General features: G+C 52.3%; 9 protein-coding genes across 9 annotated transcripts; 5 read left to right on the top strand and 4 right to left on the bottom strand.

The window, feature by feature from the left end:
* Window positions 1-289: 289 nt before the first annotated feature.
* EsH8_X_000580 (uncharacterized protein) lies at window positions 290-1,429 on the top strand (the record flags this gene model as incomplete). Its single annotated transcript, XM_083274668.1, has 2 exons — window positions 290-1,186; window positions 1,238-1,429. 2 exons carry the CDS (start codon window positions 290-292, stop codon window positions 1,427-1,429), a joined length of 1,089 nt encoding a protein of 362 aa, XP_083120060.1.
* A 1,750-nt stretch (window positions 1,430-3,179) lies between these two features.
* EsH8_X_000579 (phosphoribosyltransferase-like protein) lies at window positions 3,180-4,030 on the top strand (the record flags this gene model as incomplete). The annotated part of the gene is made up of 3 exons (XM_083274667.1): window positions 3,180-3,212; window positions 3,321-3,761; window positions 3,872-4,030. The coding sequence occupies 3 exons, from the start codon at window positions 3,180-3,182 to the stop codon at window positions 4,028-4,030; spliced, it is 633 nt and encodes a 210-aa protein (XP_083120059.1).
* A 687-nt stretch (window positions 4,031-4,717) lies between these two features.
* On the bottom strand, window positions 4,718-5,979 carry EsH8_X_000578 (O-methyltransferase-domain-containing protein; the record flags this gene model as incomplete). Its single annotated transcript, XM_083274666.1, has 2 exons — window positions 4,718-5,607; window positions 5,691-5,979. The coding sequence occupies 2 exons, from the start codon at window positions 5,977-5,979 to the stop codon at window positions 4,718-4,720; spliced, it is 1,179 nt and encodes a 392-aa protein (XP_083120058.1).
* Window positions 5,980-7,188: 1,209 nt separating this feature from the next.
* EsH8_X_000577 (alcohol acetyltransferase) lies at window positions 7,189-8,679 on the bottom strand (the record flags this gene model as incomplete). Its single annotated transcript, XM_083274665.1, has 1 exon — window positions 7,189-8,679. The coding sequence occupies one exon, from the start codon at window positions 8,677-8,679 to the stop codon at window positions 7,189-7,191; it is 1,491 nt and encodes a 496-aa protein (XP_083120057.1).
* Window positions 8,680-9,564: 885 nt separating this feature from the next.
* EsH8_X_000576 (Alpha/Beta hydrolase protein) lies at window positions 9,565-10,811 on the bottom strand (the record flags this gene model as incomplete). The annotated part of the gene is made up of 2 exons (XM_083274664.1): window positions 9,565-10,443; window positions 10,524-10,811. The coding sequence occupies 2 exons, from the start codon at window positions 10,809-10,811 to the stop codon at window positions 9,565-9,567; spliced, it is 1,167 nt and encodes a 388-aa protein (XP_083120056.1).
* A 1,874-nt stretch (window positions 10,812-12,685) lies between these two features.
* On the top strand, window positions 12,686-13,925 carry EsH8_X_000575 (uncharacterized protein; the record flags this gene model as incomplete). The annotated part of the gene is made up of 3 exons (XM_083274663.1): window positions 12,686-12,930; window positions 13,068-13,252; window positions 13,315-13,925. 3 exons carry the CDS (start codon window positions 12,686-12,688, stop codon window positions 13,923-13,925), a joined length of 1,041 nt encoding a protein of 346 aa, XP_083120055.1.
* A 1,346-nt stretch (window positions 13,926-15,271) lies between these two features.
* On the top strand, window positions 15,272-17,355 carry EsH8_X_000574 (uncharacterized protein; the record flags this gene model as incomplete). The annotated part of the gene is made up of 2 exons (XM_083274662.1): window positions 15,272-16,301; window positions 16,355-17,355. 2 exons carry the CDS (start codon window positions 15,272-15,274, stop codon window positions 17,353-17,355), a joined length of 2,031 nt encoding a protein of 676 aa, XP_083120054.1.
* Window positions 17,356-23,686: 6,331 nt separating this feature from the next.
* Window positions 23,687-24,866, top strand: EsH8_X_000573 (uncharacterized protein; the record flags this gene model as incomplete). Its single annotated transcript, XM_083274661.1, has 2 exons — window positions 23,687-23,862; window positions 23,930-24,866. 2 exons carry the CDS (start codon window positions 23,687-23,689, stop codon window positions 24,864-24,866), a joined length of 1,113 nt encoding a protein of 370 aa, XP_083120053.1.
* Window positions 24,867-26,065: 1,199 nt separating this feature from the next.
* On the bottom strand, window positions 26,066-26,743 carry EsH8_X_000572 (uncharacterized protein; the record flags this gene model as incomplete). The annotated part of the gene is made up of 3 exons (XM_083274660.1): window positions 26,066-26,119; window positions 26,175-26,315; window positions 26,387-26,743. The coding sequence occupies 3 exons, from the start codon at window positions 26,741-26,743 to the stop codon at window positions 26,066-26,068; spliced, it is 552 nt and encodes a 183-aa protein (XP_083120052.1).
* Window positions 26,744-27,351: the final 608 nt, after the last annotated feature.

Here is a 27,351-nt window from a genome sequence, read left to right as displayed (position 1 = left end):
ATAACCCTATGTCTCTCTCGTATTATTTGTGAATCACCGCGACGTCAGACAGGGAAGAGAGTGAAGAGAGGTTCTGCTGGACAGCTCCAACAGCAGTTGAGGTCGTCAGCGCCCCTGAACGACGCATACAAGACTGGGAGACGCAAGCCGAACTTCAAGGAGAGGCTGGACAAGGTGGGTGCCACCGACTAAGCAGATGCCAACGACTAAGCAGAGGAATGTTCTGAACTTTTCTCTCCTACAGAAAGGCTTTGTTTATTTTCTTCTTTCATCCATCAACATCATCAAGATGGCTGACCAAGCCACCATCACGGCCATCCCAGCCGACCCCGACGAGGAGTGGGAGAGCACCTCCTCCTCGTCTGATGATGACTACGACGAAGATGAAAATATCTGTCCGCCGCAAAGCCTCCTCTTCTCCCACGAGAACCCTGCCCCTCGCTCTCCTCTCTCCCACGCCCCTCGCTCCCGCCTACTGTTCCACTCGAGAGACTGGCATACGCAGGTGTACATGTTGGACGACGGCAACGTGCTCAAAGAGCGCTCGTCATACCCAAAGCTCAGCGACGGCTTCTTCGCGGCCGAGGACATGAACCAAGCGCTCCGCCACTGGCACCGCGTGCTCCCCGAGAAGCTGGAGGACATCCTGGGCGCCCACCACCCCTATCTTTCCCGCTTCGCCGTCCCTGTCGCGCCTCGCCAGTTGAAGATCCTCAGAGGCAGCGGAAACTCCGACCACCTCCCCGACCAGCTCACCGACCCGTTCCCCGAGATGGAGGGCCGAGTCATCATGGAGCGCATGAGACCCATCAAGGCCCCCGTCATCCGCATCGTCATCGACCAGATCATCGACTCCTCCCTCCAGCAGAAGGCCCTCGGCGCCCCAGAGAACTACAACCTGCACCCCAAGACCTGGCTGGGATTCGAGCAGACGCCCGCGGTCTCGGGCATGCTCAGGGACTACCCGAACCTGTCCACGCGGCCCGCGTACCTCGACCAGCTGCTCACGTACATCGGACGGCCCGGCGTGCTCGAGCTCGCCCGGCAGATGGGCACGGCGCTGGCGGTGATCCACTACGACTTGAACAAGGACGCGCGCGACATCAAGTTCCGCATCGGCTACGACGCCTTCGAGGACAAGGCCGTGCTCTGGGTCAGCGGCCTGGGACACATGGACGCCCTCAGGGTCAACGAGGCGGGCGACGGCTTCGTGGGAGATCCGGCTGGCTACGTCTAGCAGAACGAGCGCTTCTACCCGCGGCCCGGCGTCGGCCCGGGCGTCTTTGACGCGTTCTGGGCGGCGTACCTGATTGCGAGCGAGGGCATCATTGAGTGGAGGGGCGAGCTGGCGCCCGAGGGCATCGACCACGACAGAGAGCTGCGGATGCTCCTTCTGCGCGAGCTGGAGGGCCGCCTGGCCAGGCTTTAGATCATGGTTGTAGGGGAACGTCAGTCTGAAGGAGAGGATCGATAGCACAATACAGCTCTACCTACATCTTTGCAGAACCATGGAGAACTCGCAGTGATGACGAAGTGACGGAGGCGATGGTAGCTAGATGTTTTGTTCTGCATTGTACTTTTCGGAAATGGCCTACCACGACCACGTATAAGAGGTATCCGAACTCCAGTCAGGGGCTGGGCTGGGCTAGTGACCGTTGTCGGCCAAGTCCAAGATGCATATGTATTTTTCTTTTTTCTTTTTTGTTTGTGTGCGCTGCAGACTTGATCTTCAAGACATTTGGCTGGTTCGCAGATGCCACCTGGCAGACGACTGCAAGTTGCCCAGCGTCAGGGGGGATGTCGGGGTGGCATATACCAACGCGCCGGGTCTGATTCACCGACTAGTTCACCCGACTAGTTTCCCCGCGATGACATTGCGGATGCACGCGACTGGACGCAGGGCATGGGCAAGCGTGCCTTACTTTAGCGAGACATTTGAAGATTCTTCAGGGTGTCTCAGGCGGTGATCGGGAGGATGCACGTCATCGAACCATCTTATCATCATGGCATCCGGTCTTTTGTTGGCAACCTTGAGGGGGAAGCTCATACAATGTCGATAGGAATAGATGTTACAAGTAATGGTCAATAGAAATAGTCTAATGACAATACCATGTACGTGCTCCTTACGAGCTCGTCCCATGGCACAACTCGACGTCTCCATAGTGCCTTATGTATGCATGCATGTACGTACACCAAGGGCAACGATGGAACGCCAAGTTCAAGGGTCCTAGGACGTACTCAGGTTTGGTGATGGAATGCATAACGGTAAACAGCATAATAGCCAGGCAGAGAGAGCATTGACTCGTGGCATTTCACTTCACACATGTCGAGGGCGGCCGGATGACTCAGGCGTCTGCTGCCCCTCAAACCCTCGTGTCGGTGAAACCTGAAAATTATCGTGAAATGGTCAATGACAGGGGATGAGCAGAGCAGAAAGGACAAAGAAAAAAAATTCAACACGCTAACTCTCGTCTCCGAGTCTTGGGAATGCAGAGGGGGGAAGGTGGGATTGGCCAAAAAGCGTGGGCGTCGATGGGCATGCACACCTCATTGGCCGCGATGGCGGGCGGGAGGAGGCCATTGGACATTATTCACCGAGGACGCCGGCGACTTCCGACGGACTCGGTAGGGCGTCGTGCTGGGCAACAGCGGTCTCCAGCCAGTGTTAAATGACGAGCATGCGGGGCGTAGCAATGCGACCCATGCGCAGGTGGGGCCAGGGCGTGTTGGGTGTCGTCGCGGGGCTCGGGGCTCGCCAGGCCATGACCAGGCAAAAGTGCCTGCGCTGCTGCACATGGCGGGGTCCCTTGGAGGCTTCGGACGGCGAAGGGTGGAGGGTGGAGGGGTCGCTCGGATCGGGTGTGTGTGTGTGGCAGCCTGGCGCATCTTATTTTTTTCTGCGGTGTGTGTGCATGTGGGTGTGAATAGCGGCACTCTTGACCCCTCCTACTTAAGCTTCTTTTTATTTATTTCTTTGGCCTACAATTTCACTCTCCTGTACATTGTTCCCCCCCTCGATATATACACAGTTGTCTCTCTCCCCTCCCCGTTACGCCTCCCAGATTACGTCGAGACCGTCTCCAAATCTGCAGCATCCCGTCCCTCCTCTACCCCGCAGCCGCCTCCCGTCGTCCACCACCGCCAGCTTCGAGCCGACAGCCCCTCCAAACACCGCCAAAATGGTCGAGAAGCTCTACGTCACGTACAACGATGTGCGTCCTCCCCCTCCTCTGCTTCCGTGTTCCGTGGCGCGCCCTGGCCGCCCGCCCTTGCCGTACCGTACGCCGCATACACATGGCTGACATGTCTTTCCTCTCCAGGTCCACAAGCTCTGCCAGGAGTCCGCCGTCAAGATCCTCGAGACCTTCCAGCCCGAGCTCATAATCGCCATCGGCGGCGGCGGCTACGTTCCCGCCCGCATCCTGCGCTCCTTCCTCAAGAAGCCCGGCAACCCCAACATCCCCATCCAGGCCATCGGCCTCTCCCTCTACGAGAGCCTGCCCGAGACCTTCGGCGGCAACGCCACCCCCGGCGTCCCCGAGATCCCCGGCACCAAGGTCACCCGCACCCAATGGCTTGACCTCACCGCCATCGGCGAGATGGAGAACCTCGTCGGCAAGCGCATCCTGATCGTTGACGAGGTCGACGACACCCGCACCACCCTCGAGTACGCCGTCAAGGAGCTCGAGAAGGACGTCGAGGCCGCCAGCCAACGCCTCGGCAAGGGTCAGAAGACCGAGTTTGGCATCTTTGTTTTGCACGTGAGTCACAACCAACCAACCAATCAACCACCCCCTTCCCATCCCCCCTCCTCCTCCCGCATCACTGTCTCGAGGGTGAGCCGTTCTTTACTGACTTGGGGACGCTGCAGAACAAGGACAAGCAGAAGAAGGGCTCCCTGCCCACCGAAATGATGAACTCGGGCCACTACCTGGCCGCCCGCACTGTCGACGACATCTGGATCAACTACCCCTGGGAGGCCATCGACATCGACGAGCACGACCGCAACGCCGCCGAGCAGACCAAGTAAATGGGAGACGTACACGAAGTGACATGAGACGAGAGACGACGATGGGGCGAGGCGGTTAGAACAGGGAGTGGGGATGGCCTGCGCATAACAAGCCAGGGCGTTAAAAAGGATACCAAAGGGCATGCCGTCGAGCTGCCCGCCAGCATACACATTGCCAATGATACTTCAAAGTTTTTACACTCTGGGGGGTTTTTTGCGAACCCCCTCATTCGTTCCTGGCAACTGTGTGTCAACTGGCGTGCCTGGCATTTCTTCTGCAGATGCTGGCCGACGGCCGCGGCAGCCTCCTCCTTCCTACTCCTCCTACTCCCACCTTTACCCAAGCAGGATCATGAACCAGACGTGTCGGAGAACACCGGGTCTAGTGAATCGGCGTTTTGGTCGTTTTCCTGCCTGTTCGTTCTGCCTCTAAATGCTGGGCGCCTGACTCTTTATTCTCACGGACGACTACGAGCGACGAATGATGCAGCATGTTTGCAAATCTAGCCCGGTCTGCAAGCCGCGGGGACAAGCTGGTTTGAAAGAAAACATGAGTCTGATTCATATTATGTGACGGAGCTCCTCCGACTTGACCTAAATCAAACGGGAATATTGCTTACATCACGCTTGCTAATGTTTGACAGAAATGTCCAACTAGAGAAACCCCCCACCTCCTATCCCCTTCCCACGCCGAGGCCGTCGTGCCGCTCAAGCGACCTCCGCCTCGATGACGCTCTCGACCGCCTGCGCCGGCCTCCAGATCTTGACAACACGCAGGCCCGCGCTCGCAATCAGCTCGCACCACTGGCACTCCGTCCGCTCCGCCGACGCCAACCCCGCCATCATGATCATGTCGGTCGCCGTCACCTTCGACAGGGCGCCCACGTCGCTGATTAGGCTCTCGTGGATCAGCAGCTTCGAGTAGCCCCTCTCCATGGCCGCGGCAACGATCTTGAGGATGTCGACGGCGACGGGGTCGGGCCAGTCGTGCAGCACGTTGTGCAGGAAGTAGGCCCGCGCCCCGCGCACGGGCTGCGGCGTGAAGAAGTCGTACGGCTGTATCGTGAAGGCCGCGTCGGACCGGACGCCCCGCAGCATCTCGGGCAGGTCCTGCAGGACCAGGCTCCGCGCGGGCACCTGCGGGTGGCGCACGTGGAACTTGCGCAGGTCGTGGCCCTTGCCGCCGCCGACGTCGACCACGAGCGGCCGCCCCGGGAGCGCGCCCTCGATGATGCGGGCCGTGGGGTACACCTCGGGCCACGCCGTGAGGTTGTCCCGCGAGTGGCACTCCATGACGTCGTTGAAGTCGGACGTCAGCAGCGGGTTCCCGCCCACATACTTGAAGAAGACGGCGTCCGCGCCGCGCCAGTGCTGGAAATTGCAGTTGTTGCGGTCCGTCGGGTTCTTGTACCCCGTCGCCTTTAGGAAGTACGGCAGCGTCCGGAACAACGGGTTCGTCAGCTCGCCGTAGAAGCCGCCATACATGGCACGCAGCGGCGCGTCCTCGCCGAGCGCCTTGGACCAGGGCGTGCCGGCGTACGTGTCGAGGTCGGTTTCTATTACGAGGCGCTGGCCTGCTATTGCCCTCATCATGCGTCCTGTTTTATGAAGAACAGATCCATAGCGTCAGAAAGGTTGTTCTCGGGAGGGGGTCAGGAAGGGAACTGGTGCCCCGACTTACGTATTAGGAGCTCGTCCGCGCCGGTGAGCTTCCCGAGCTCGGCGCAGGTAATCGGTCCGCCGCCGGCCTCGGTCCATTTCTTGAACACGCCGGCGTCGATGAGCGTCTTGGTGGCCGCGTTGCCCCCGCCCTTGACCACGATGTGGTCCCACGCAATGTCCCACGGCGTCTGGACTTTTCGCAGGGCGTCGTAGAGCGCATCCCTCGCGCGTATACGCTCGGCCTTGTCGGCGAAGGCGTTGCCGTCGACGCCTTCGAGACTTGCTATTAACGCGTCCGCGGTAGTCATGGTTACTCGGTTCAAAGATTGATCCAGTTTCTGCGAGACTGCCTGGGAAGGACGAGTCCCGCGGGCCACGACCCCGGCGGGACACGGTTTTTTAAAAGGTAATTCGACCCGTGAAAGCCAAGTATTTGCGCTCCAATAGTCTCGTGAATAGTTGTATAAGCTGCACCAACAACGGACGTTGCTCAAAGGCACAGCAGAGCAAGCATGCACTCTCGCGCCCGGTGCAACCCCCCCACGAGGGTTCCGCTTACGAGGCCCCCATGTTAGGAAGGGCGGACGTCGCATCGGCAGGCCTCGATTCGCAAGCCAGACGTCGAGGCCCCGGATCCCATCACGAAACGGACGGGGATCCGCATCCCGCGCCTGTTGGTTTGCTCGAGGACCCTGGGTTTCTGCGCTTTCGACCTGCCGTCTCTGGCAGCTGCCGTTGGTTCTGACAGTTTCGAGCCGTATAAGACAGACATGGGGGTCGCCCCAACCCCCCACCTCCCAATGATCGCCGGGTTGGTTCGTCGTCTTTTGTGGGGGGGACGGGCTGCTTCTTATCCATGTGACCGCCGTGACGGTTGGATCTCCGATATTAGATGATGTCGCCGGGGGCTAGGCGGTGCAATCGTCCGATGTATTGTTTCTTAAGATTTGATTGGAGATAAAGTTTAATCACTTTAATCATCGCCGGGGCTACCCGAGATGGTGAGAGCCAACTTCAATATAAGCTGTCCCCATAGAACTACGGTCTCAACAAATTCTGGAACTATGCGCGTTCGAACCATTCTCTATTCTGTTTCTCAAGTTTCGTACCTCCCCATATATGTATTTGCCTATCTCTTCGTGTGTGTGCGTGTGACAGGTTTACCTGCCTGCATACATTCTACATGACTGACCATGTATGAGAATCCGAGCATCATATTGCAGTGCCAAGGCAGCTTCGGTGGCAGAGAGGTAGAATTGAGAGTGGCGTGCCTGCGATGTAAAAGAAGTTATTCGTGCCTGCCAAGGAATGGATAACATTTATTACAATTCACCTGGAGCATAGCATGAATGGGTCTCGCCATAGTTCGTCATGCAAAGCGTTTGCAAATCTTTCATTTGGCACCGTTTAAGCCTTTACTTGTAATGGTTTGATATAGTAGTGTATTCATTTACCTGTTCCTCTTTCAGTAACTCTCGAAGCAACTATTGTGGCTCGCAACTTTGCAGATCAGTCAGCTACTGCAGCAACGCATCAATCCTCGCCATGACACCATCCAAGACAGCACGAGACATGCCCTCTGGCGCCATGCCCTCCTCGGCGCAGGCATTAATCACCGTGTCGCCGCCGGCCACGCCGGCTACATTGAACACGATTCCGTGATAGCCAGCGCCGCCCTGGATAGGCCCGGCGGAAAACTGCACATCCTCAATCTTCACCACCGGATCTTGGGCAGCCGGGGACGAGGAAGCGGGCTTGAGGGCACCGACGTTGGAGACGGAGAAGGTGTTCTGCATGAAGAAGCCCATGGAAGGCAAGGACTTGTCCACAAACTCCTCCAGGGTCGGGCCCAAGGCATTCCCGCTGATCCAGGCCTTGTACAGCTGGGAGCTCTCACCGCCGGCCCGCGTGTCCTTCATGCGCCTCCCGTAGTCCTGGACAAGCTTCCAGGCGGCCTTGGGATCGACTGTCCCGTTTTTCCGGCTCTTCTCGCCAGCAACAGGCAATGGTGGGAATGCACGGCGATACTTCTTGAGCCACTCCGGCTCTGGGATGCTCGCGGCCAGGTTGAGCAACTTACCCCCGCCCGTTGACGAGCTCTCGAAGCAGCCGGTGGCCCTCATATCCACCGCATAGCGGGTGAAACCGACCTCTGCCTTAGGATAGAAGTCCGTCGCTAGAGTGCCGGCGATCATCACAATGAGCAGAGGAGTCAAGGTCGTTCCATGCGCGCGGCAGGCAGCAATGATGGCGTCCGTCTTCTCGGCAGGGATGCGGTAGGTTGTCACTTTCGTGACGGTTCGGTCGTGGGCCTGCGCAACGGCCAAAGGGCTCTTGAGAAGCGCCTTTGGTTTCGGGAAATTGCCAAAGAAGAGCTTCTTGGAGTAGAAGGAGCGGAAGAACAAGAACTTCAACAGGTTGTAGATGACGCCGAACACGGGCGGTTTCCTGGTGATCGTGTCTTGGAGACTCTTGTCCAGCGCCAGCTCTTGGGGTTTAAGCTCAACTTTGCGAGAATTCTGGAGCTTGGTGTCCGAAAGGGCCGCCGCGTTGAGCGCGGCCAGGAATTCGCGATGGAAGGTCATGCCGAACGCCCCGTCGCAAACGAGGTGGTGGAACAAGAAGACCACGTCTCGGCGGCCGAGGATGATCACCTTCCACCACGGCACGCCCGGCTTCACCTTTCCGTCGGCCCAGAGCCACTGGCTGTGGAGGTTCTCGAAAAACTCGGCGTCGAGCTTCTGGTCGTCGTTGTCAATGAACTCGACGCAGGACTCGAGGTCTACGGTGTGCAGCGCAGCCAGAGAAAGAAGGTGCGTCCCCGTTTCCTCTGGCTTGACGACTCCGACGAGCCCCAATTCCGGGTTCGCGGTGACGACTGTGTGCAGGGCCGTGAAGACGGCGTCCTCGGACAGGATGAGGCGCTGCTCGCCGGGCTCTGTCGAAGCATAGCGAGCCGCGACTACGACGTTCGACTGTATCCCGAGTCGATGATAGAGGTAGAACATGCGATCGAGGTTCGCTAAAATGGTTTAACACGACTTCATGTGCGCACGCGCCGTACGGGCTGGACCTACTCGTATCGCGGACGATGGTGTAGTGACCAGCGACTGATGCCCCATGCTCGCTCTCCTTAGTCGCGAGGACGTTTGTCTTGCTGGCCATGATGCTATTTAGTATAGTACGCGCAGAAAGATGATGGCCAAATGTGGTCGAGAGTTCGATATTCGGCTACACTTAAGTAAATGCTTGCTGCGTGGGATTACATGCCAAACGGTCCTCGCATTAGTCGAAACGCTATCGTGAGGCGCATGCAACATCTTGACATGCCGTAGCTCAGCATCATGATCCGGGCGCCATGTCTGTGTGTGAAGGCCGACAAGACAATAAGCTTACACGCTTAGTGTTATGATATCGTCTGTGGACGTTTCCGCTCCGACTTCTCGGTCCGTGCAATGGCATTGGCAGCATTTTCCCCGCGTTTGATGGTAAACAGAGATGACGCGCAAAAAACTCGAAGGAGGGAATTGAGGGGAACGCAACTGATAGGGAGATTTTGCTTGACTTGCGGGAATACTTCCAAGTTGTTGACTCAACCACCACAATGGGCGTTGCGCCCGTTCATTACAGTGATGCTACGTCACTCGGCCGAGATTCTTCAACAGACGACGTGGTTTCCGAAACGAATTGCATTCGCCGGCAAGAATGGGTCGGTCTACGAGAAATCCCAGCGACAATCCGTACAACCGTCATGACTGCGGAACAAGAACACACTATTGGGTGTATTGATTATCAGATTATGATCTTCATGATCTATCTACGGGTATCCGCTTGCAAAAGGACGCACACGTGGGCACGCGATTCTCTCCTCCCCCCCACACCGCTATGACCATCTACAACTGCTGGATCCAGTCACGCAGGGCCTTCTGGATGTCGTAGCTGTTCTTCTCCATGAAGAACATGTGTCCGTTGCCGTGGAAGCCGGCCTCGCCCAGCTCGAGGTGCACCGCCTTGCTGCAACCAGCCTGCTGCAGGAACTCGACGGTGCAGTGGTCGTAGGGCATGTGGTAGGAGGCCTCGGCAGTGACCAAGAGGATGGGCTTGCTGGCCAGGTTGACGAGCTGACGCGGGGCCGGGCTCTCAGCCTGCAAGACACACTGGACGTGGTTCTCGCTCTTGGCGGCGTACGTCTGCTGCACAAGGTCCGTGGCGGGGTCGGTGACCTCGGGGTAGTAGGTGATGGGGATATCGGTGAGGCCGTAGGCGCGGGAGGACTTGTTGCTGAAGACGGCCTCCTGGAAGGGGGGGCCAGTGGGCTCGAGGAGAATCAGGGCCTTGGTGAGCTCAGGGCGGGCGTCGGCGATAATGATGGGCATGAGACCGCCCTGGCTGTGGCCGAGAACGACGGCGGGTCTGCCGATCTTGTCGAGAAGGGCGGCACCGGCATCCTGAACGGTCTTCTGCTGGTAGGTGGCGTTGTTGATGAACTGCACGTTGGAGCTGTAGAAGGTGTCAAAGATGGGGTCGCCCATGACGCCGGTACCGGGCCATTGGGTGTGGTTGACGGCCTGGGGCCAGAGGTTGTAGTTCTGCACGGCGGTGAAGCGCTGCTGGATGATCTCGGCGGAGTAGGTCGAGGGCTTGGAGGCGCCGTAGCCGGGCATCCATGCCGAGCGACCGCGGAGGGTCTGGTCGACGATGTAGACCTCGAAGCCTTGCCTCACGAAGTGAGAAGCCCAGCCTCGGCCGCCATCGGGCTTGTTGAGAAAGTTCTTTGGGGAAAGCGTCAGCGGATATCCAATATTATGACATTGCGAGAAAATCAAAAGCAGAAGATCTGCAGAGCACTTACGCTACCTGTCTGGCCTTGTCCGTGGATCAGGACGATCGGCGTTTCCTGGGAGACTCCGTGGACGGGGAGCAACTTCTCAACGTACATCTGGTCGCGGAAGATGTGACCGCCGGAGCCGTCATCAACATAACCGCCTCCGACGTAAAAGTATGAGCGAATGTAGGGGGTCTCGGAGTCGACGCATCCCTCTTTAGCCGGCAGATCAGCCGGTCCCCCGAACGTGGGCGGGAACGCGGATGCCTGGCCGAACAGAGCGGCGGCCGCAGCGGCTAGCTTAGAGAACTGCATGGTTATGCTGCGTCGGGCGTATCACGTTGATGGAGATGAGACGTGGACAGGAGTACCCTTTGGAACAAAAACGAAATAGGCGCGAGCTGCAAGAACCGGGAAACGAGTGAAAGGAGCGACTGCGGTTGGCAGGGGATTAAGCTTTCGCACCACGCGGGAGGAAAGGGTGGCAATTGTATTTCTTTTCATGAATGAAAATCCCCTTGTCTGGAGCTCCGCTAATCCAGCATAAAGGGTCCATACTCGAGTGATTTTAAGATAGGGCTGACTGGAGTACGTCCGAATAACAATCAAGGACGGAGGGTAATACGACACCAAGCCACCTTGGCTGATGAGCGGCATCCACCCGCTTCGGTCTGTGTGTCTGAAGAGCGGCAGTCAACCGAAGGGTCGAAGACGCCACGCGGCCAGGTCCCGGGGATGGATTACATGCTAGTATAAAATCACGGCGGAGCTCCGGAAGAGGAGGCAAAGAGTAGTCCCACGACTCTCTCCTAAAATCTTCTCCATCGGGAAAGTTGGCCTGCTCATATTGTTTTTTATTGTGGTGCGCGAGTCAGTGTATTGACAAGGACCGGGGCATCGAACAAGCCCGGTGGTCTCATATATAATGGAGCAAACGTAACATCAGTCCAGGGCCGTGGGTATTAACCTTTCACTAATTAGAGTGCTGCTCTGCGGATCTTGCCCGAGAAATAATCTCCGCGCAAGTGCATGGGCAGAGAAAGCAAGAGAAATGCCAACCTGGATGCTGGTTTGTAACTGCCATGGCCGAAGCTCGAAAGTCTGAACTTGGAATCAATTTGGCGGCCAAGTTCAGCCAACAAAACATGGGCCGAGAAGCAGACGGCCCAATCGTGCCTGGTGTGGGGGAATCGCTGATCAATAGGCGGGGCAGAGCGATGATTACGGTGATCTTGGTCTCTTTGCACCTCATTATTCTGGAGTTGGGGGCCCTCACCCAGAGCCAATGCCGCCAAGCCCGGTTAACCCGTTCTCCAACTAGTGCAGTGTACGACTGTGGCGGCGTTCACTAGTCTCGCGAGCAGCCAGCAGATCAACGGTCAGCATATCCCCGTCTCTTCCCACTACATTTGTAGGGAACGGCGGACATTTGCACCGATGTATCCCTGCAAGATACCACGGTACGCGGATGCCACTAGAGTTCGAAGAAAACTTTCGCATTGGGCTTATCGGGTAAAACCGTTGCTAGCATCAACGGCTGTTGACTATCTAAGAGTCAACTGCCCGCTTCTTCAAGGTCATATCGGTATCTTTAATATGGACAGAAGCTGAAAACCCCTGCTTCGCTTGTGTTGTATGTAGCATGGCAAGGTCCTTCATGCAACCTCGTCACAGATGGTCTAGGCCGTCGCTCTCGTAAACGCCTCCCTCGGCTACTAGAAGCCTGAAGAACTTCTGCGGATGAGCCCCACGGTGGATCGTAATCACATATATGGGGAAAGTTGGCAGCCGACCTGCATCCGACGACACGGAAAGTTGGGGGCTCGAGAACCATACTCCGGAGGTCTCAAGCCCTGATCCTTTCATCTGGGCAATCCTTTCACAAGGCTGGTCACGCCGCAGACATTTCTCGGGATGGTATGATGGCCCTCGGTCAGGCAACTGGGATTGGGACACTTGTGTACGAAGCTAGCAAGCCCCCTATTTCCCTGACGTACATAGTAGGACGAGAGATAATAATGATCATGACCTGCCCCCATCCGCACTCCTCTCGAGGGGCCCTTTTTTTTCGTCGTCTCTCTTTTAATTCTTTCCGGCTCAACGTTGCCTGGCGCCTCGGATACTAGCCGGCCATGGACGACCCGACGCTGCTTATCCATTGGCTCTTCAGCTGTCTTGCCTTTCTGATCATGGTGGTCAGATTGGTCTGGAGAAAGGTATCCAAACAGGATTTCAACTTGGGCGATTGGTTTACCGTCGCCGCCATTGTCTGCACACTGACTAGACTTGGTCTCATTCATGTGGTGTTGACCTGGGGCACGAACAACGTGTCGGCGGCATACCGAAAGACGCATACCTTTACGAATGAAGAGATCTACAGACGGGAGATCGGCAGTAAACTCTCAATTGTTAACCGGGTTTTTTACAACTCCTAGTCAGTCACCCCCATCCCATCACCGTGCACTGCAAGCACCCTTGGCATGACGCTCGTTTTGCTATGTCTGCATGCAGTCTGAGTCAGTAAGGTTTTGAGGTCAGAATCAATCATACTGACAAACACTTCACCCAAAGTCTCTGGTTGCAAAAGCTCGTCTTACTGGACGTGTATCGTCGCCTGTTATTGAACCTGCGATTCGAGAAAATAACCATCTGGTCGTTCTCCTTCGTCTTCTTCGCCACGTACGTTGCCTGTCAGGTCACGACTTTCAGCGAATGCAATCCCTTCCACCTGTACTGGCAGGTTGTTCCGGACCCAGGTATGTGACTCGGAAATTCTCCGATGGTTTTGTGATTTATGACTGACTCTCGACCCTTGCAGGCTCATGCTCCAAAGCCCAAATGCAGCTCGTCGTCGTCGGCGTTCTCAACATCGTCACTGATTTCATGCTTCTTGTGCTGCCACTCCCTCTGGTGTTCTCGTTGAAGACCCCTTGGCAACGCAAGGTCCAGCTGTATGCCCTATTTACGCTTGGCGTTTTCATCATCGCCATCACCGTCATCCGCCTCCCGATCAATATTACCAACAAGGACAGTCAAATCAATCGAACGACCTGGGCCAGCACCGAGTTGTTCACTGCCGCAGTCGTTGTAAATGCTCCGACGATATATGGTCTGTGGAACAAGAGAAGGCAGGCGAAAACATCATCGAAATCCCATGGAACATCAGGACTCCACTACTACGGTGGAGGGACTAATATATCGACCGTTCATAAGTCTACAGTTCGACGAGGCGACCCAGAAGAGGCATATGCCATGAACGTACGACGCAAGATGGGACCGATGGAAGGGATCATGCAAACAAAGGAAGTCATCGTTTCAGAGTTCAGACAAGAGGGAGACCACCGTCTCGGCGGGCCATATGAGCATCTCCCCGATGACGTAGAGAATGCATCGAGTCATTCCAGTCAACATGGCATTTTGAAGAATTAAGCAAGCGTAATTTTATTGAGTAGAATAATCAGGATATGATTGAGATGCATTTTATGTTTGACGCATAGTAGGCCTCTTTGACGCATTATTTCAACTCCAAAGACATGTGAAGGCAAGGCAGCGGGCTGGCCGATCGTGTCATTTCGCAAGGAATCAACTACCGGTACTCTAACGGTCACCTTGTCTGTTCATCCTAAGATGGTGGCCCCTCATTCCGCATAACAACAAGATGCACGGACTTCACTATATAGTGCCGGTATGTCATCGTCATCATCAGACGAACCGGTGCTCAAGGTTCACCCTATGAGTCTAACAGAATGTGTAATCAAGTCGAAACGACCTATGGCTAACAGTGGGGTGCCGCTCTTCCATTCAATAGAAAATTTCTTCTGTGGCTATTTCTTGACGTGTAGTACCGCTGACAACAAAACTTCAGAATCAAATTAAGGTATTTATTCGAGCCAGAAAAGCCAAGCAGAACCACAGGGTTTTCGATAGGACGTATTCTACTAACTAAAAAAATTGGCTATGAATTGGCTGATTCCACTTCTAGGGAATTCGGAGACACGCCTAAAAAAGACAGGAAATAAAAAATATAAAAAAACAAAAAACAAAAAAATCCGCCACGTGCAGTGCAGTGCAGCAAGAGGCTCTGAGGCACATAGGTAAAGCAAATGACGAGGCTTTGTAATTTGTGACGATTGCAACATCTTCAATACGCAGTGCTCGGTCTATGGGTGCGGCATTATCGCCGTCAGATAGCCACACATCAAATGTATTGGTTACACTGCAGGAAACGCAAGAAGGCAACGAATAGCAGGCCTTGGACCAAAGACCGATCGAGGCAGGCTACGAAGCCCCAAAGCCTCAGCGCCTCTCGCCAACTGCGCTATGGGCTGTTTTGATCTCATGACGCACATCGCCAGGGATGCTACCTTAAGCCGCACCCAAATGCTGTCGTAATCCCTTTCGGACGGCGCGGCACGGCGCGATCCAGATTCAAAAAAAAAAAAGGTAGGGTTTGCCAGAGCCTCGTTTACCTCTCCTATTCTTTATTTTCCTCGCCCTCCTTTTCCACATTTTCCAATTTGTCCCAAAATAACAACGAGGCCTCCGGTGTCCGTCGACGAGCAAACACGGTGGCCGCAGCCGGTGCAACCGACGGATTTCTTCTCGAAATTTCTCCGTTCCACGGGCTTCTTCGGCTAGCAACGACAGACGTTCGGAGATCCAACTTTGTGCGCTGAGCACAGCTATATTCATTTGAGCTCAGAAGCTAGATCCGTGTTTGATTTCATCGGGTGCCTGCTCTGACGTCGCAGCGTTCAAGCCCGATACCGGTCAACATGGCTGGCAACAACAGTACCGAGGCCGCCATCGCCATTGCTGCCCTTGCAATTGCAATCGCTGCTCTCTTCACGGCCACGTTGCAAATTCTGCAAGCCATTTTTGCGACGGCTCGAGGACTTCCAAACTGCAGCAAGGAAGTAATGGGGGATTGGTCCAAAGGGACGAAACAAAGGCCAAAATTACTGCAGCTGCGCCTCGAGGTCAAGTTTGAAGCACCAATCATATTTCTAGCTCCTCCCAGAAACAAAAACAAGCCAGATCCTACGAGCGAGATGTGGTGCGCCGAAGGTACGAAGGAGAGTTATGAGAAGAACCGGATACAATGGGACACGCTGCCGTCAGAATCCAAAGTCGCCGAAAAAGTACACACCGTGAACAACGAACTCGCAACATGGGTCTACCTGTTAGTTGCCATTGAGAGGATGGAAAAGGACTCAAAAGGCTGGGAGATGGGGAAGTATCAACAAGAACATGGAATACCATCAAACATACAACCGAACTTACCCGATCCGACGCTGGCTGTCAAAATTCAGGCGAAACAGAGGAGTTTCGACGCGAATCCTGCAATCAAAAAACCATATGCAACAACCACAATTTCTCATCTGATCGAGCTTGCTGCAGTACTTGGGCTTTACTGGAAAGTCTTCAACCGAGATGATAATCTATACCGAGCTGAGGGCAACGGCTATAGCTTTACAGGTTCTCGCATAGCCGACTTTGGCATTGTGTTTGTCTTCGAGAAGACTGGTCCTACAGTATTCACAGAGAGACGCGTGATACCGACGTCCGAAGTGAAAGAGCTTTGTTTTGGTAGGGTGCCAACCTTGTACCGAAGCAAGAGAAATATAGACGAGGACGTGGAATGGCAAAACCAACTTATGACGTCGTCCGGGGATGATATCAAAGTTGAAATCTTGCAATTAGGAAGCCGCGACGAAATTGCGGAGACGCTCACCCAAATTGGGTGCAATGGCAAAACTACGCTTTACTACAAAGAAAAGAAGAAGCACCGTCACCTCTTCCCAGGTATGTGAGAGATTTCAGGTATGTGTCAAATCCTCGCTGATACCTATTTATAGTCACCTTTGAAGTCATTGGCATGCTCGCAAGGGTTCTACATATCAAAGACAGGTGCTTCCGTTTTCTGCCGAATCCAACGATATTTCCCTGGGACAGAGACTCGCTGTCCCTGCTGCGGTTACTCGGTGCCTTCAGCGAACTGATCAAGCAAGACTTGGCGTGTATCGACGAAACGGTGGCACTTGTTGCGGACGAAGGAGTTGATGAGTCCGTAATTAAAGACATCAAGGCTCTTACAAGCTTTTCTCACGACCTCTACAGTACTTTCAAATCCGAAACAAATCTCTCATATCGCCGGATGACTGCATTGCATGAGGCACTAGGTTTAGCAGACGACATTATCACCGCAAGAGATCAAAAGGTTGTGCTAGATGTGCTCCGCAATCACCTCCAAGAAGTTTTGGCAGCCATCAACAACTCAACGACTGAAAAGAAACCGAGCCAAACGATTGACAATCCCACTGAAAAGACGGACGAGATATCCTTTGGCGACTTGCTCGGTATACCATTAGAGATGAGAGAGCAGCGATTCATGGAAACATACTTCGGACGCATTCTCTGGCGCGTTGTTCCCATAAATTCGAGCAAAAAGAACAAAAAGGACCAAGAGGAAGTTTCACGGGCCATTCATGCGGACTCTACAAGACGAGGGTCTTACTTGGGAAATGGTCAGGCGCACCCCAGAGGCGCACTACCTTCGCCGACTCCTGATACAAGTCCCACGGAGGCTGCAAAAAAATTCCCGAAGGATGATTCTATTCCCACACCAGGAATCAGTAAACGAGGAACTTGGACTCATCGCACCCAGACTGGTTTGGTAGAGCAGCCAGATTGGCCAGCAACTGTAAGAAAGCCTGACGAGATGGAACGCTTAACTATTTGGTACACACTAGTGTTCCGAATGATATGTTGGTTGATGCTGCATGATTTTGACAAAAAAGACGTACAGGTACCCAAGAGTGAGTTGATCGGCAACAGACAGCCTGTGTTCATCCTGTGATCGAGAATTCAGTGCTGCAATTGCTATACTTGTATATTTGTCTTATTTGGCTTCGAGTTACGATACCACCGTATGGTAATGCAATATATTGCGATAATTATTGTTACGGTCCTGTTTTAAAATACATTTACTTAAAACTTTGAGGCTTGGGCAATTGCGCGAACTATCTTCTTGTCTTACTATTGATTCATGGCTATATCCACAAGTAAGTACAGGCCGCCGTTCAGCCGTCTCCTAACTAGAAATGGTGAGCCTCGGCGACACGGTGGTTGCAGAACCAGGTACAAAATATGTCAAACGTGTCTTGGCGATCAACACCCATTAGGTAACCGGCATCAAAAATAGCCACCTTATAAAGTGTCAGGCATACCACTCGACCATAAAACCAAAAGAGAGCGCCCTCCGTAGGTCGGAGGTACAAGTAGGCCTTATGTAGTGTCTGACATAAAGTATCTATGGAAAAGTTCGTCCATTTTCTTAGCCAATCAAAATTCGATGGTCAAGTAAAAAAGCGGGCAAAAGTCTAGCAGTTTATACGCATGCTGATATTGGTTGAGATTGGCCGAGTGAGTCAACGGGAGGCTGAGCGGTTTTCCGTATTGGGAACGGTCAACGGGGCCTAAGCCAAAGCCACTTAAATGCGAACTTGGTCTGCGGCTTCGTGCTGCGTAATTCTTCAAGTTTTTGTTTAAAAAAGCCATTTGTTAATCGTTCAAAGTGCGCAAGTTTCATCGTTCCTTGCTATTCTGCAAACCAGTTTAATAGTCGCCACACCTCTACACAACAATGATGGAGGCTTTATCCCGGCATGGTAAATACAAGCTGCGGTCTCATGAGACTTCCAGGGACAGACACCTTCAAGAGCTGGACAACAACCCTACAGGACCTTTAGTCGTTCTCCTAGGAGACTCGATGATTGAGCGCATGATCACGACTGGACATTCCCCGAGCTTTGAACCGTGGCCTTCCGAAGGCATGATCGATAACGATGCGATAGCTCAGAACAACACTCAAACCTCCTCTTTAGCGATGCGACGGTTGAATGGTATCTTCAATGCCGGGGTGGGTGGCGACAAGTTTGAGAACATCGCTTACCGACTCGCCGGCTCGTTGGACCCGTTAAGACCATTGAGAAGCCTCTTATATGAGCTTGGACGACGCGACGTCAGGTTATGGGTTTTACATGCCGGCACAAACAATTTGCACTGTAAGCGTGGCATGAGCGAGACCGATCTGGCGTTACTGGTCTTGATTCTGGAGGCGCTGTTAGATGCTGGTGGAAAAGTGCTACTTACTGGGCTATTCCAAAGGAAAGATATGAGCGAGGAGCTAGTGGCGAAAGCAAACAGACAGTACCAGAGAATTTCCCAGCACTTTGCGAAGAAAAGACCTGGTCAGATTGAATTCCTTGCTCCACCTGTGGTTGACATGGACGAGTGCATGGTGGACCATGTTCATTTGAACGAAAGGGGATATCATGTATGGGCCAAGACTCTGCTAAAAGAAATCACAGAAGCTATTAGATAATGACACGAAATAAATTCCATCGTCGAATGCACGGTGTATTGTAGGATCAGATCTCTACATGCTGCAAATTCCTTCCTGAGTAGCTTGGGCAAGCCCATAGGTGTGGCCCGCTTAAAGTTTCAATTCAGGACGTTACGCATACTTTTACCATGGAACCAAGATAAAAAGGGTTGAAACAACAGGTGAAGCGCGGATAGGTATAAATTGAATCGGCTGGTTTGCTGTGCCTACATTATACGGTAAGGCTTCGGAGAAAGCTGTTAGAATACGTTTATTATTATTTCTCCAGCTATGAACAGATCTCAGTTGGTCTGCCAGATTCTACCCTCACGGATCGACGACCAGCCTTTGAGAGACATTGATTTTAATTAAAGATTCTTCTTAAACATTGATTCGAGTCTCAGAGGCTTCGGATCACAAACTTTTCTGCAACGTAAGGAAAGCACACAACAAACAACTAGGTTTTCGGTATCAACGGCTTGTACAGCAACAGCAACAGCACCATCACCATCCCATTTACACTTCGCAATGGGCCTGATCAAGAACTTGTCTAACCCAAGTACCAGAGCATTTAACTTGGACTCAAATAAAATAACGCTTGAAGACATCAAAACCGGGGTGGCGGTTTACAGCATCCAGCGCCGTGTTCTTGAGGTACTCTACGCCACTCTTCAAGCCCATCTCCAGAAAGAACACTGCGTGGAGCTCGAGAGATTCAAGGAAGACCTCAAGGCTCAGGCCCCTCATAAAAATGCCAATCCCCGTCTCCAGTTGAGGCGAAGACAAGTCCTTGACTGCGCCGAGGGTCCCAAAGCCGGCGGGGGACTGATCTCAGCCTATGCTTTCATCTGCAGAAAAGTAGAACTAGCAAAGTTCAAAGTTCTCCAGGCCAAAGAAAAAAGAAATGCCGCAAAGAAGAGTAATGATGAACTTGATGGGCTGAGACGGGAGTTTGGTGACTGGATCATCCCCTGGAAGAATGGAGGAATCACCGAAGCCGACTGTGCTAAAGAGAGGTGCGAATTGCTACTTGATTGGGGCCTCGCCAGCTTGAACTCTGTGAAAAATGATAGACAATGGGAGGATGACCTTAGAAAGATGGTAAATCTCACCATTAACCAGGAGCGGGGAAGTAGAAACACATCTCGGTTGGAAATATCGGGCGAAACGCTCAAAAAGGAGTTGCCATATAACCAACTGAGGAGGTTGTCCATGATATCCGAGTCTAGCAAGGAAGAGTAGCGAATGTACCGGAGATTTTTTTTTCAGGTAATAGACTAATTCATTACGCGGGACCTTATTACCAAAAAATATCTTGTATGTACATTTTGATGATAAGTTGGGCCACGTATTAAGCCTCGTCAAGCGTCCTGTCACGAACGTATAACACACATGCAATGTCTTTTGCCAGAATCTTGAAGTTGTAAGTGGGCAATTCCTACTCGCATACTTAATCGTCGAAACAAATGGGTTCCATACAGGTGTAATGTCCTGGACATTGGAACAGCACCATATAATATCTGTCTTACAGATTGGAAAGCTCGGTCCACCGATGAAAGTTGAGGTTGCTGCTGTCTATTCTCTTGTATTACATACCCTCGGTCTCACCAGGCGGGATTCCATGTCCAAGATGCTCTATGGCGGCTGGGAGCCCACGCAGTCCACGGGGCTAACTAGTGGACTTCCGAGCTTATTTGGACTTCACACGCTTATGGATTAGTATTCGTCGCATGTTCTCGCTACTTATTGCCAGGCTTCCACCATTTAGAGTTTCGGCGTTTTGGCCGCAAACATGACTCAGTCCTGACGCAGAAGTGTAAATAAGGCTTATGAATCCCACAATAACTCGCTGCCACACATATAAAGCCATCAACCTTTCATCATATCTTACCGCCCTCATTGTCCAGATAACATCATCGCAGGTTTATTACCATGCTGTTCCACGAGTAGATGCCCATCATTCCAAGGTCACGTTTAAATTCCACAAACGACCCAGCTAGCGAGGCAGAGGCATCTCGATGCTTTTTGGCTCACTTCTTCGTCCGACAACTGTGATTTTCGCGTTCACCCAACAGTCCGAAACGCCCGCCTTTGGTGAACTATTATACTAAAGGGCTACTCCGCAATCCTTCTAGTTTCTGAAATAGCCTTGGATCTCCGAAACCATCAGGTGCAGACCTGACTTGCGGTGCATTTACTGATGTAGCCAGCTGTGCCTGGGGCGGAGCCTGGCACAAGTAGATTATCCGCATCATGACGTGTCGGCCATCTACGAGCTGCTTCGCCTGCAAGGCGAGGAAAGTGAAAGTAAGTTCTGCTTTATCGTCTCGCTTCTAGTTCTGATAATTGACGAAATTAGTGTGACCTGCAGAAGCCCTCATGTGACCGTTGCAAGAATACAGGCAGGGCGTGTCCTGGCTACGCAGACCCTTGGACCATCGTCCATCGCCAGCAAAATGTATCGGCAGCTCACCAAGTTCAATCACGCGTTTTCAAGCGCCTGAAAGAAAGAGGGGAGTCCGAATCTTCGCCGAATAGAGACATCAATGACGAAGAAACGCCGCCAAGTTCAACGATGGAGGAAAAAGTCACGAGAAGATTATCTGCACCACAAAGACCCTTTCGCGCTGATTCCGAGCTCTTCTCTCTGAGCTTCTTCTACTCCAACTACGCCTCCGGAGGCGATGTTGCTTTGTTCAGCATTTTACCAGGCCTCAAGCCACCGAGCACCTCGTCGAGCGTTTTTCAAGAGGCAATCAGGGCCACAGCGCTGGCTAGTTCATCTCTTCAACTGTACCAGGTCGGCTTGATGGCTCAGGCGAAACAGCATTACGGCAAGGCAATCATGAAGATGAACACCGCTCTCCAAAATCCTACTACGGCACAGGATGACTCTACTGCTGTTGCATTACTCACCCTCGGTCTCTTTGAGGTAAAAAACCTAAGTTGCACTGGCAGATAAAGCTCTCTGATTCAAAAACATGGTTTTCTGGTTAAAAAAGATACTAATTCTATTAAAGTCATTAGTGCCAAGTTCAACACCCAAAATTGCAGCGTCACATTGCCTTGGGTCTCTCGCTCTTCTTCGATATCGAGCTGAGCAAGGGGTCGACAGCTCGCTAGATAAAGGCTTGCTGGCATTTATCGCCCATGTGAGTGTAAGCATCACCACTTCTGTCAACTGTTGGTTCGCTGTATTAAGCAGCGCATAGACACTGGACACATTCCTAGGCCAAGAAAGTTGGTCTCCGGTCTTGATTGGCTTAAAACAAGCTGGATGGATAAAAGGCGACATAGTCGAGCCATTGCTGGCTCGCGCTATAGATTTCAAGGTTTTGGCCCAAGAGGCGATATCTTCGTCCAGCATCTTGCAAACACCCATCGATCAGGTTACGGAAATATTTGAGGCTGGCATCGACATAATCCAGGATCTCGAGGCGGCTGCGAATTTCAGAATCGTGTCCCCTGGGCCCCGCAAGACACCGGGGCTAGATGGAGCAGCAGAGGAAGGGCTGAACACTTTCAACAACTTACTGTGCCGGAAATCGGAGGCGAGCAATGCGATAGCAAAGGGGCTGTATCTTACCGTCCGACTCCACCTTATTGAGTACATTCTCAGCTTGCTCATTGCCCTTGGTGAGCCAACCCGGGAGCAGATAAAGTTGCTTGTAAATTTGCCTCATGGGTTAACGGCACTTGAACAAGTCTGTGAGCAGATTCGGGTTGTGTTTGGATTCGATGGGAGAGCTTCGGCATGCCAAGGCCAAGGTATCGGGCTTCGGGCTTGGTGCATGTTCTGGCCCATGATAGCCGTGTTAAAGTCCTGCCTAACTGACAGGGAAACTAAGTTTTGGATCATGGACAAGTGTTTATCGGTAAGCCAAGCGTCTGGTTTTGGGATGGCGATGTACCGTATGGGATGGTTTGGTAAGGGCGCCGCCGACATGAACGTAGAGTAAGAAAAATTCAATGTCATTTGTTCACCGTCAATTCTAGGAGTTCACGGATAGTAATAAAACACTTAGTTGCGTCGGTCTTGGTCCAGTTGAGGTTTTGAGGTGGAAAATATGTATGCGGTGAAGCGAAAGATGTAATGATTCATGGGATTCAAGGTACAAGGCCGAAATAGACGAAAAGATTATATTAAGATATATCTCAACAGCATTGCGAGTTAAAGTCTTGGGCGATCTAATCTCGAAACCGAGAGCCTTCAATTTTGGATCGGAATTCCTATGTTTCAGTCATTCGACATAGCAGGTCTTATTGGCCTCTTTTCTCAACAACGTACGATCGCAAACCCGGCTGAAATTGTCGTGGGAATTTGCCAAGCGGTCGCTTTCTCGTCGACTGACCCATAACACTGCGAAGCACTCCGTGCAGCATGTATGTGGCTTGCGGAGGAGGGGTTTGTTAAACAGTCTCAATCTGGACTTCACTTTTATTCGAGACAAGTATAATACTTTGCCTCTGATTCAACCTTGTCTTAATAGGTACTTAATGGTCATTTTGGCGGGGTGCCCGACATACTCATTTCGTGGCTGGTGCCAAGTTGCTGGGTAGAGGTGTGGCATGTAAACTCGATCCGAAGACGAGATGCGACGATATGTTCTGCTAGCGCTTGTCTTGGAAACGATATTGAGATTACTATGAATTCTTTTCGTGCCAGCTTACAATGACTAAAGGTTATAACCTAGAGGCTTTCGAGGTAAAGTATACGCATAATATCAGATCCTTTGGACGTGTATCTATTCATCCGTCAGAATACATCGAGCACTTAGTTACATCCTTCAATCCCTTCCACAACATGAAAACCATAGCCACCCTTAGTCTTGTCTTCGGACTGAACACGGTCCTGGCTGCAATTTGCAACAACAATTGTGGCCGAGCAGTTGCCGGCGTAGCCAGAATTAACCCACCCTTTGCTTCAAGGTCATCTCTATGCGCCGACTTTGTAACGACTTATACCACAATCGAGCCCGCGTAAGTTGGATCTCAGACTCTACCAAAACACATTAATCTCGCAGGACTGACAGATCACTCCGCACAGGGCTGTAACAGTGACCGCAACGGCTGTCCCCATAGTCAACTTCCGTGGTGCCCGTGCCGTGAGCCCTGACCCGATCATCACCGGCGCCAAACCCGCCTACGCCAGCTCCTGTCCCGATGTTACGGCTTATTGGTCTGCTTGCCAATGTTTTGAAGACATCGCGGCGACTACCGTTACCATTACGGCCCCAGCGCAGACCGTCGTCATTACGCCCACGGTCACCATTGAATCATCATCGTCAACCTCTTCTCCTTCAACGACACCGTCTTCTCTGCCAACATGTACACAGGGTATTGAGTTCGCCCTGTATAGCTATGCTCCCAGCTCATCAGGGTGCCGCGAAATCAGCAAACAGATAAAGGACGTCGACTTTAGAACTCTCGTCGAGGGTGTCATCCCCTACACAGTCGGCAACACCTCCCATATGTGGTTTTCCCAAAGTGACGACAGTATCCCCCTTGGAGTGTACGGGATTCAAGGTCCCCCAGGCTCGCGCTTGGCATGTAGCGCTCTCATGCATCGTGGGTACATCAAGCCAACAACAACCGGCAATTACACCATCTCCATGGACTTTCCCGATGACATTGCGCACATCTGGATCGGGAACGAAGCTCTCTCCGGCTCCTTCTGGGCCGGTAACAGCCAGGTCTATGGGCGCTCGCCTGATTTCGTCATTTGGATCGACTTTGTTCTTTCCTACAGCTTTGAGGTTACTGACATCTCGGAGTATATTCCTTTCCGTGTCTTCTGGTCCAACCGGGACGGACCCGGTAGCCTTAGGGTTAAAATCACTGACGCGACGGGAACAAATATCGTTGGAGAGGACTCTCAGAGTAACCCCAGTATTGTTTCCAGCTGTGATGGAACCGGATCACCTGCGCCTGCATGGCCAGATTGGCCAAGTGAAGTCGTTGGCGGGCCCGTTCCACTTGCGTAGTATCTTTTTTGGCTGTGGCTGCCATCGTTAGAATTGCTTCTCCTTTGATTATTCTTGATGTTAGCTTATGAGCTGGCCCCATTTCGATCTGAAGTACAGGGAGAGCTCAAGTCGGTGGTTGGTTAATTTCCCACTGTGCACCTTAGCCTGGAGGCTTTTATTGGCTGGGATGGGAATCTAACTAAATGATTCAATACATTGTCTCCCCGCGAACTGCTTTCTGTCTAAATGAAGAATTCAACAGTCTAGTTTTCGGGTGGCTATTTTCATCTTCACGTGGAAACCATGTACGGAGTAAGAAGGGCATTGGAAAGCCTTGTGGCTGTCGCTGGGGTCTAACATTCTAAAGACTGGCATTTTAGTTCCCGCAATAATCATGGCAACCCACTTGCCCCACGAAGCACATGGTCAGAAGCAGGCACGTTACACGGTTAGTAGTCACCGCCAGCTGTTTTGAACAGGTGGTATGCGGCACAGGGCACTCGAATGCATGAACACTCGCTACGCACAATCATGCACAGCAACTTAGTCAACTCTTAGTCGCTCCTATGGAAATAGCATTGGCTCAAAGGCCATTATTGTGCAGAGCCTGGACTTGCACCGATTGTAACGTCTGATGCGGGAAGATCGTCACTGAGAAACCAAGGTGTAAGCGTTAAATCATATGTTGGAATCACAGGGTATCTGTTGTATACAACAGGACTGCCCGTATGGGCTGGAGCTCGCCGAATATCTATGGTATATTCGGAAGCTGTAAATCGGTATGTAGAAGGGAAAGTAGAAGGTTGGCAGCGGCAGCAGCGGAAGTATAGATATAGCTGTTGGCAGCCCGGAGACGTAATCTCCGGGCTCCGCTGCTGCGGCCGCTGCCGCGGCCGGCGGCCGGCTGCCTGTATTCTGGTCACGTAATCCAACATCATAGAAATGAGCAAATAGAGTCACCATTCACGCGGAATTTTGTCCCCGCCGGTATGATATGGTACTGTATGCCACAACGCCAATGGTCCTCGTCAATCGTAGTATCGGCAAAGAATATGACGTTCAAGATCTTGGGAACCCAAACATACGCTCTCAATAAAACAGACTCAGTTGTTTTATTTACTTAAATTACACCTTTATCTCTGACATTTACATTCTTGCATGGTTTGTCCCACATGAAGCTCTGCTGTAAGAGTTGCTACATTTCGGCCCTTGCGCATCTAGTTGCCCTTCTTGCCCTTATTGCCCTTGTTTCCCTTGCCACCATTAAGGGCCTATAATCACATATTAGAATTTCACTTTGACCAGAAAATTACCAACTACACTTACAGCCTTCTTATTACCCTCATTCACCTTGATACCTTGATCAAACTCACCCTGGAGGTTCTTGAGGGTTTTCTTATCGGACGCAGAGCCGTTGCCCTTCAGACTCTTGGCTTGCTTCTCCTCCTTAGCCTGCGCACCTTGAACCTGGAAGCAAACGGTTAACATCCGATCTTATTCGTATACTTCCTCCATGTCAAATCTTAAGATTATCATACCTTTTTCAGACCATCAACAAGTTCCTTATTACTTTTGTCGGCTTTTTGTTGGTTCTGTTCACGGACTTTCTCTCCCGATTTGATGGTGCCGACGAGCTGGCCCTTGGCCTTGTCGAAATTCTTAGACTTTTCGGCCTTCTTCACAGCGTCGGCGTCCTTCTTCTCCTGCTTTTGAATAGAGATGTTCTTATCGATGCCAGCAGCCACAGTCTTAGCATTCTTTTTCCCGTCCCCATTCCCGCTCCCCTTTTTGTTGTTAGCTCGCACGGCGAGGGCTTCTACCGGCGCCGGCACAGGCAGAGCAATGACGACGGTGAAGAGGAGGAAGAGGGAGAGTATAAGCTGAGGATAACGCATTTTGAGTTTAATGATATCGGGGATAGACTTAAATAAATATGGGAATAGTGAAAAGTATTTGAGAGTACGACTTGATGATGATTAGAAGAGAAGTTGGTCAAATGAGCATGGAGAAGTGGGTATCTACAGTTCAATTATATAGCTAGTTTTTCGACTCAGTCCGGAAATGGCAACTTGCTCGGCATTTTTCAAACGGTTAGGCCCATGCGCTTCGTCGGAGGGATGTCGAAGAAACTGGCCACCGTACAATTGGAACGTTCCTCGGCCCCTAGCCGTGATGCTTTCGGGGTTGGTTTTCCACTCTGGTGAACAAAGCTTTTGATGTGTCGCCCACCACCGCTATGACATGGGCATCGCTGCGTCCCCTTTGAAGTTAGGAATCGATTGACAAGTGACAAGCTTTTGGGTGGAATCGAGACGAAGAAAGTTCAGCCGCATCAGCGTTTTAGCCTGAACTCTTCTGCGTTGCATCTCACTGTTGCTCACTGCCTGCCTTAGTATACACAACTTTTCTCCATGAATACTGACCCAAAATTTTCCATCCCGCGGACTTTTGGGGCTTTACCTTCAGTTTGACCATGAATCATGGGTATCGAAATTTGTTTGAT

This window comes from Colletotrichum jinshuiense, chromosome 10, assembly GCF_051148585.1.
Source record: "Colletotrichum jinshuiense chromosome 10, complete sequence".
Classification (NCBI taxonomy): domain Eukaryota; kingdom Fungi; phylum Ascomycota; class Sordariomycetes; order Glomerellales; family Glomerellaceae; genus Colletotrichum; species Colletotrichum jinshuiense.
This window is presented reverse-complemented; position numbering and strand designations above follow the sequence as displayed.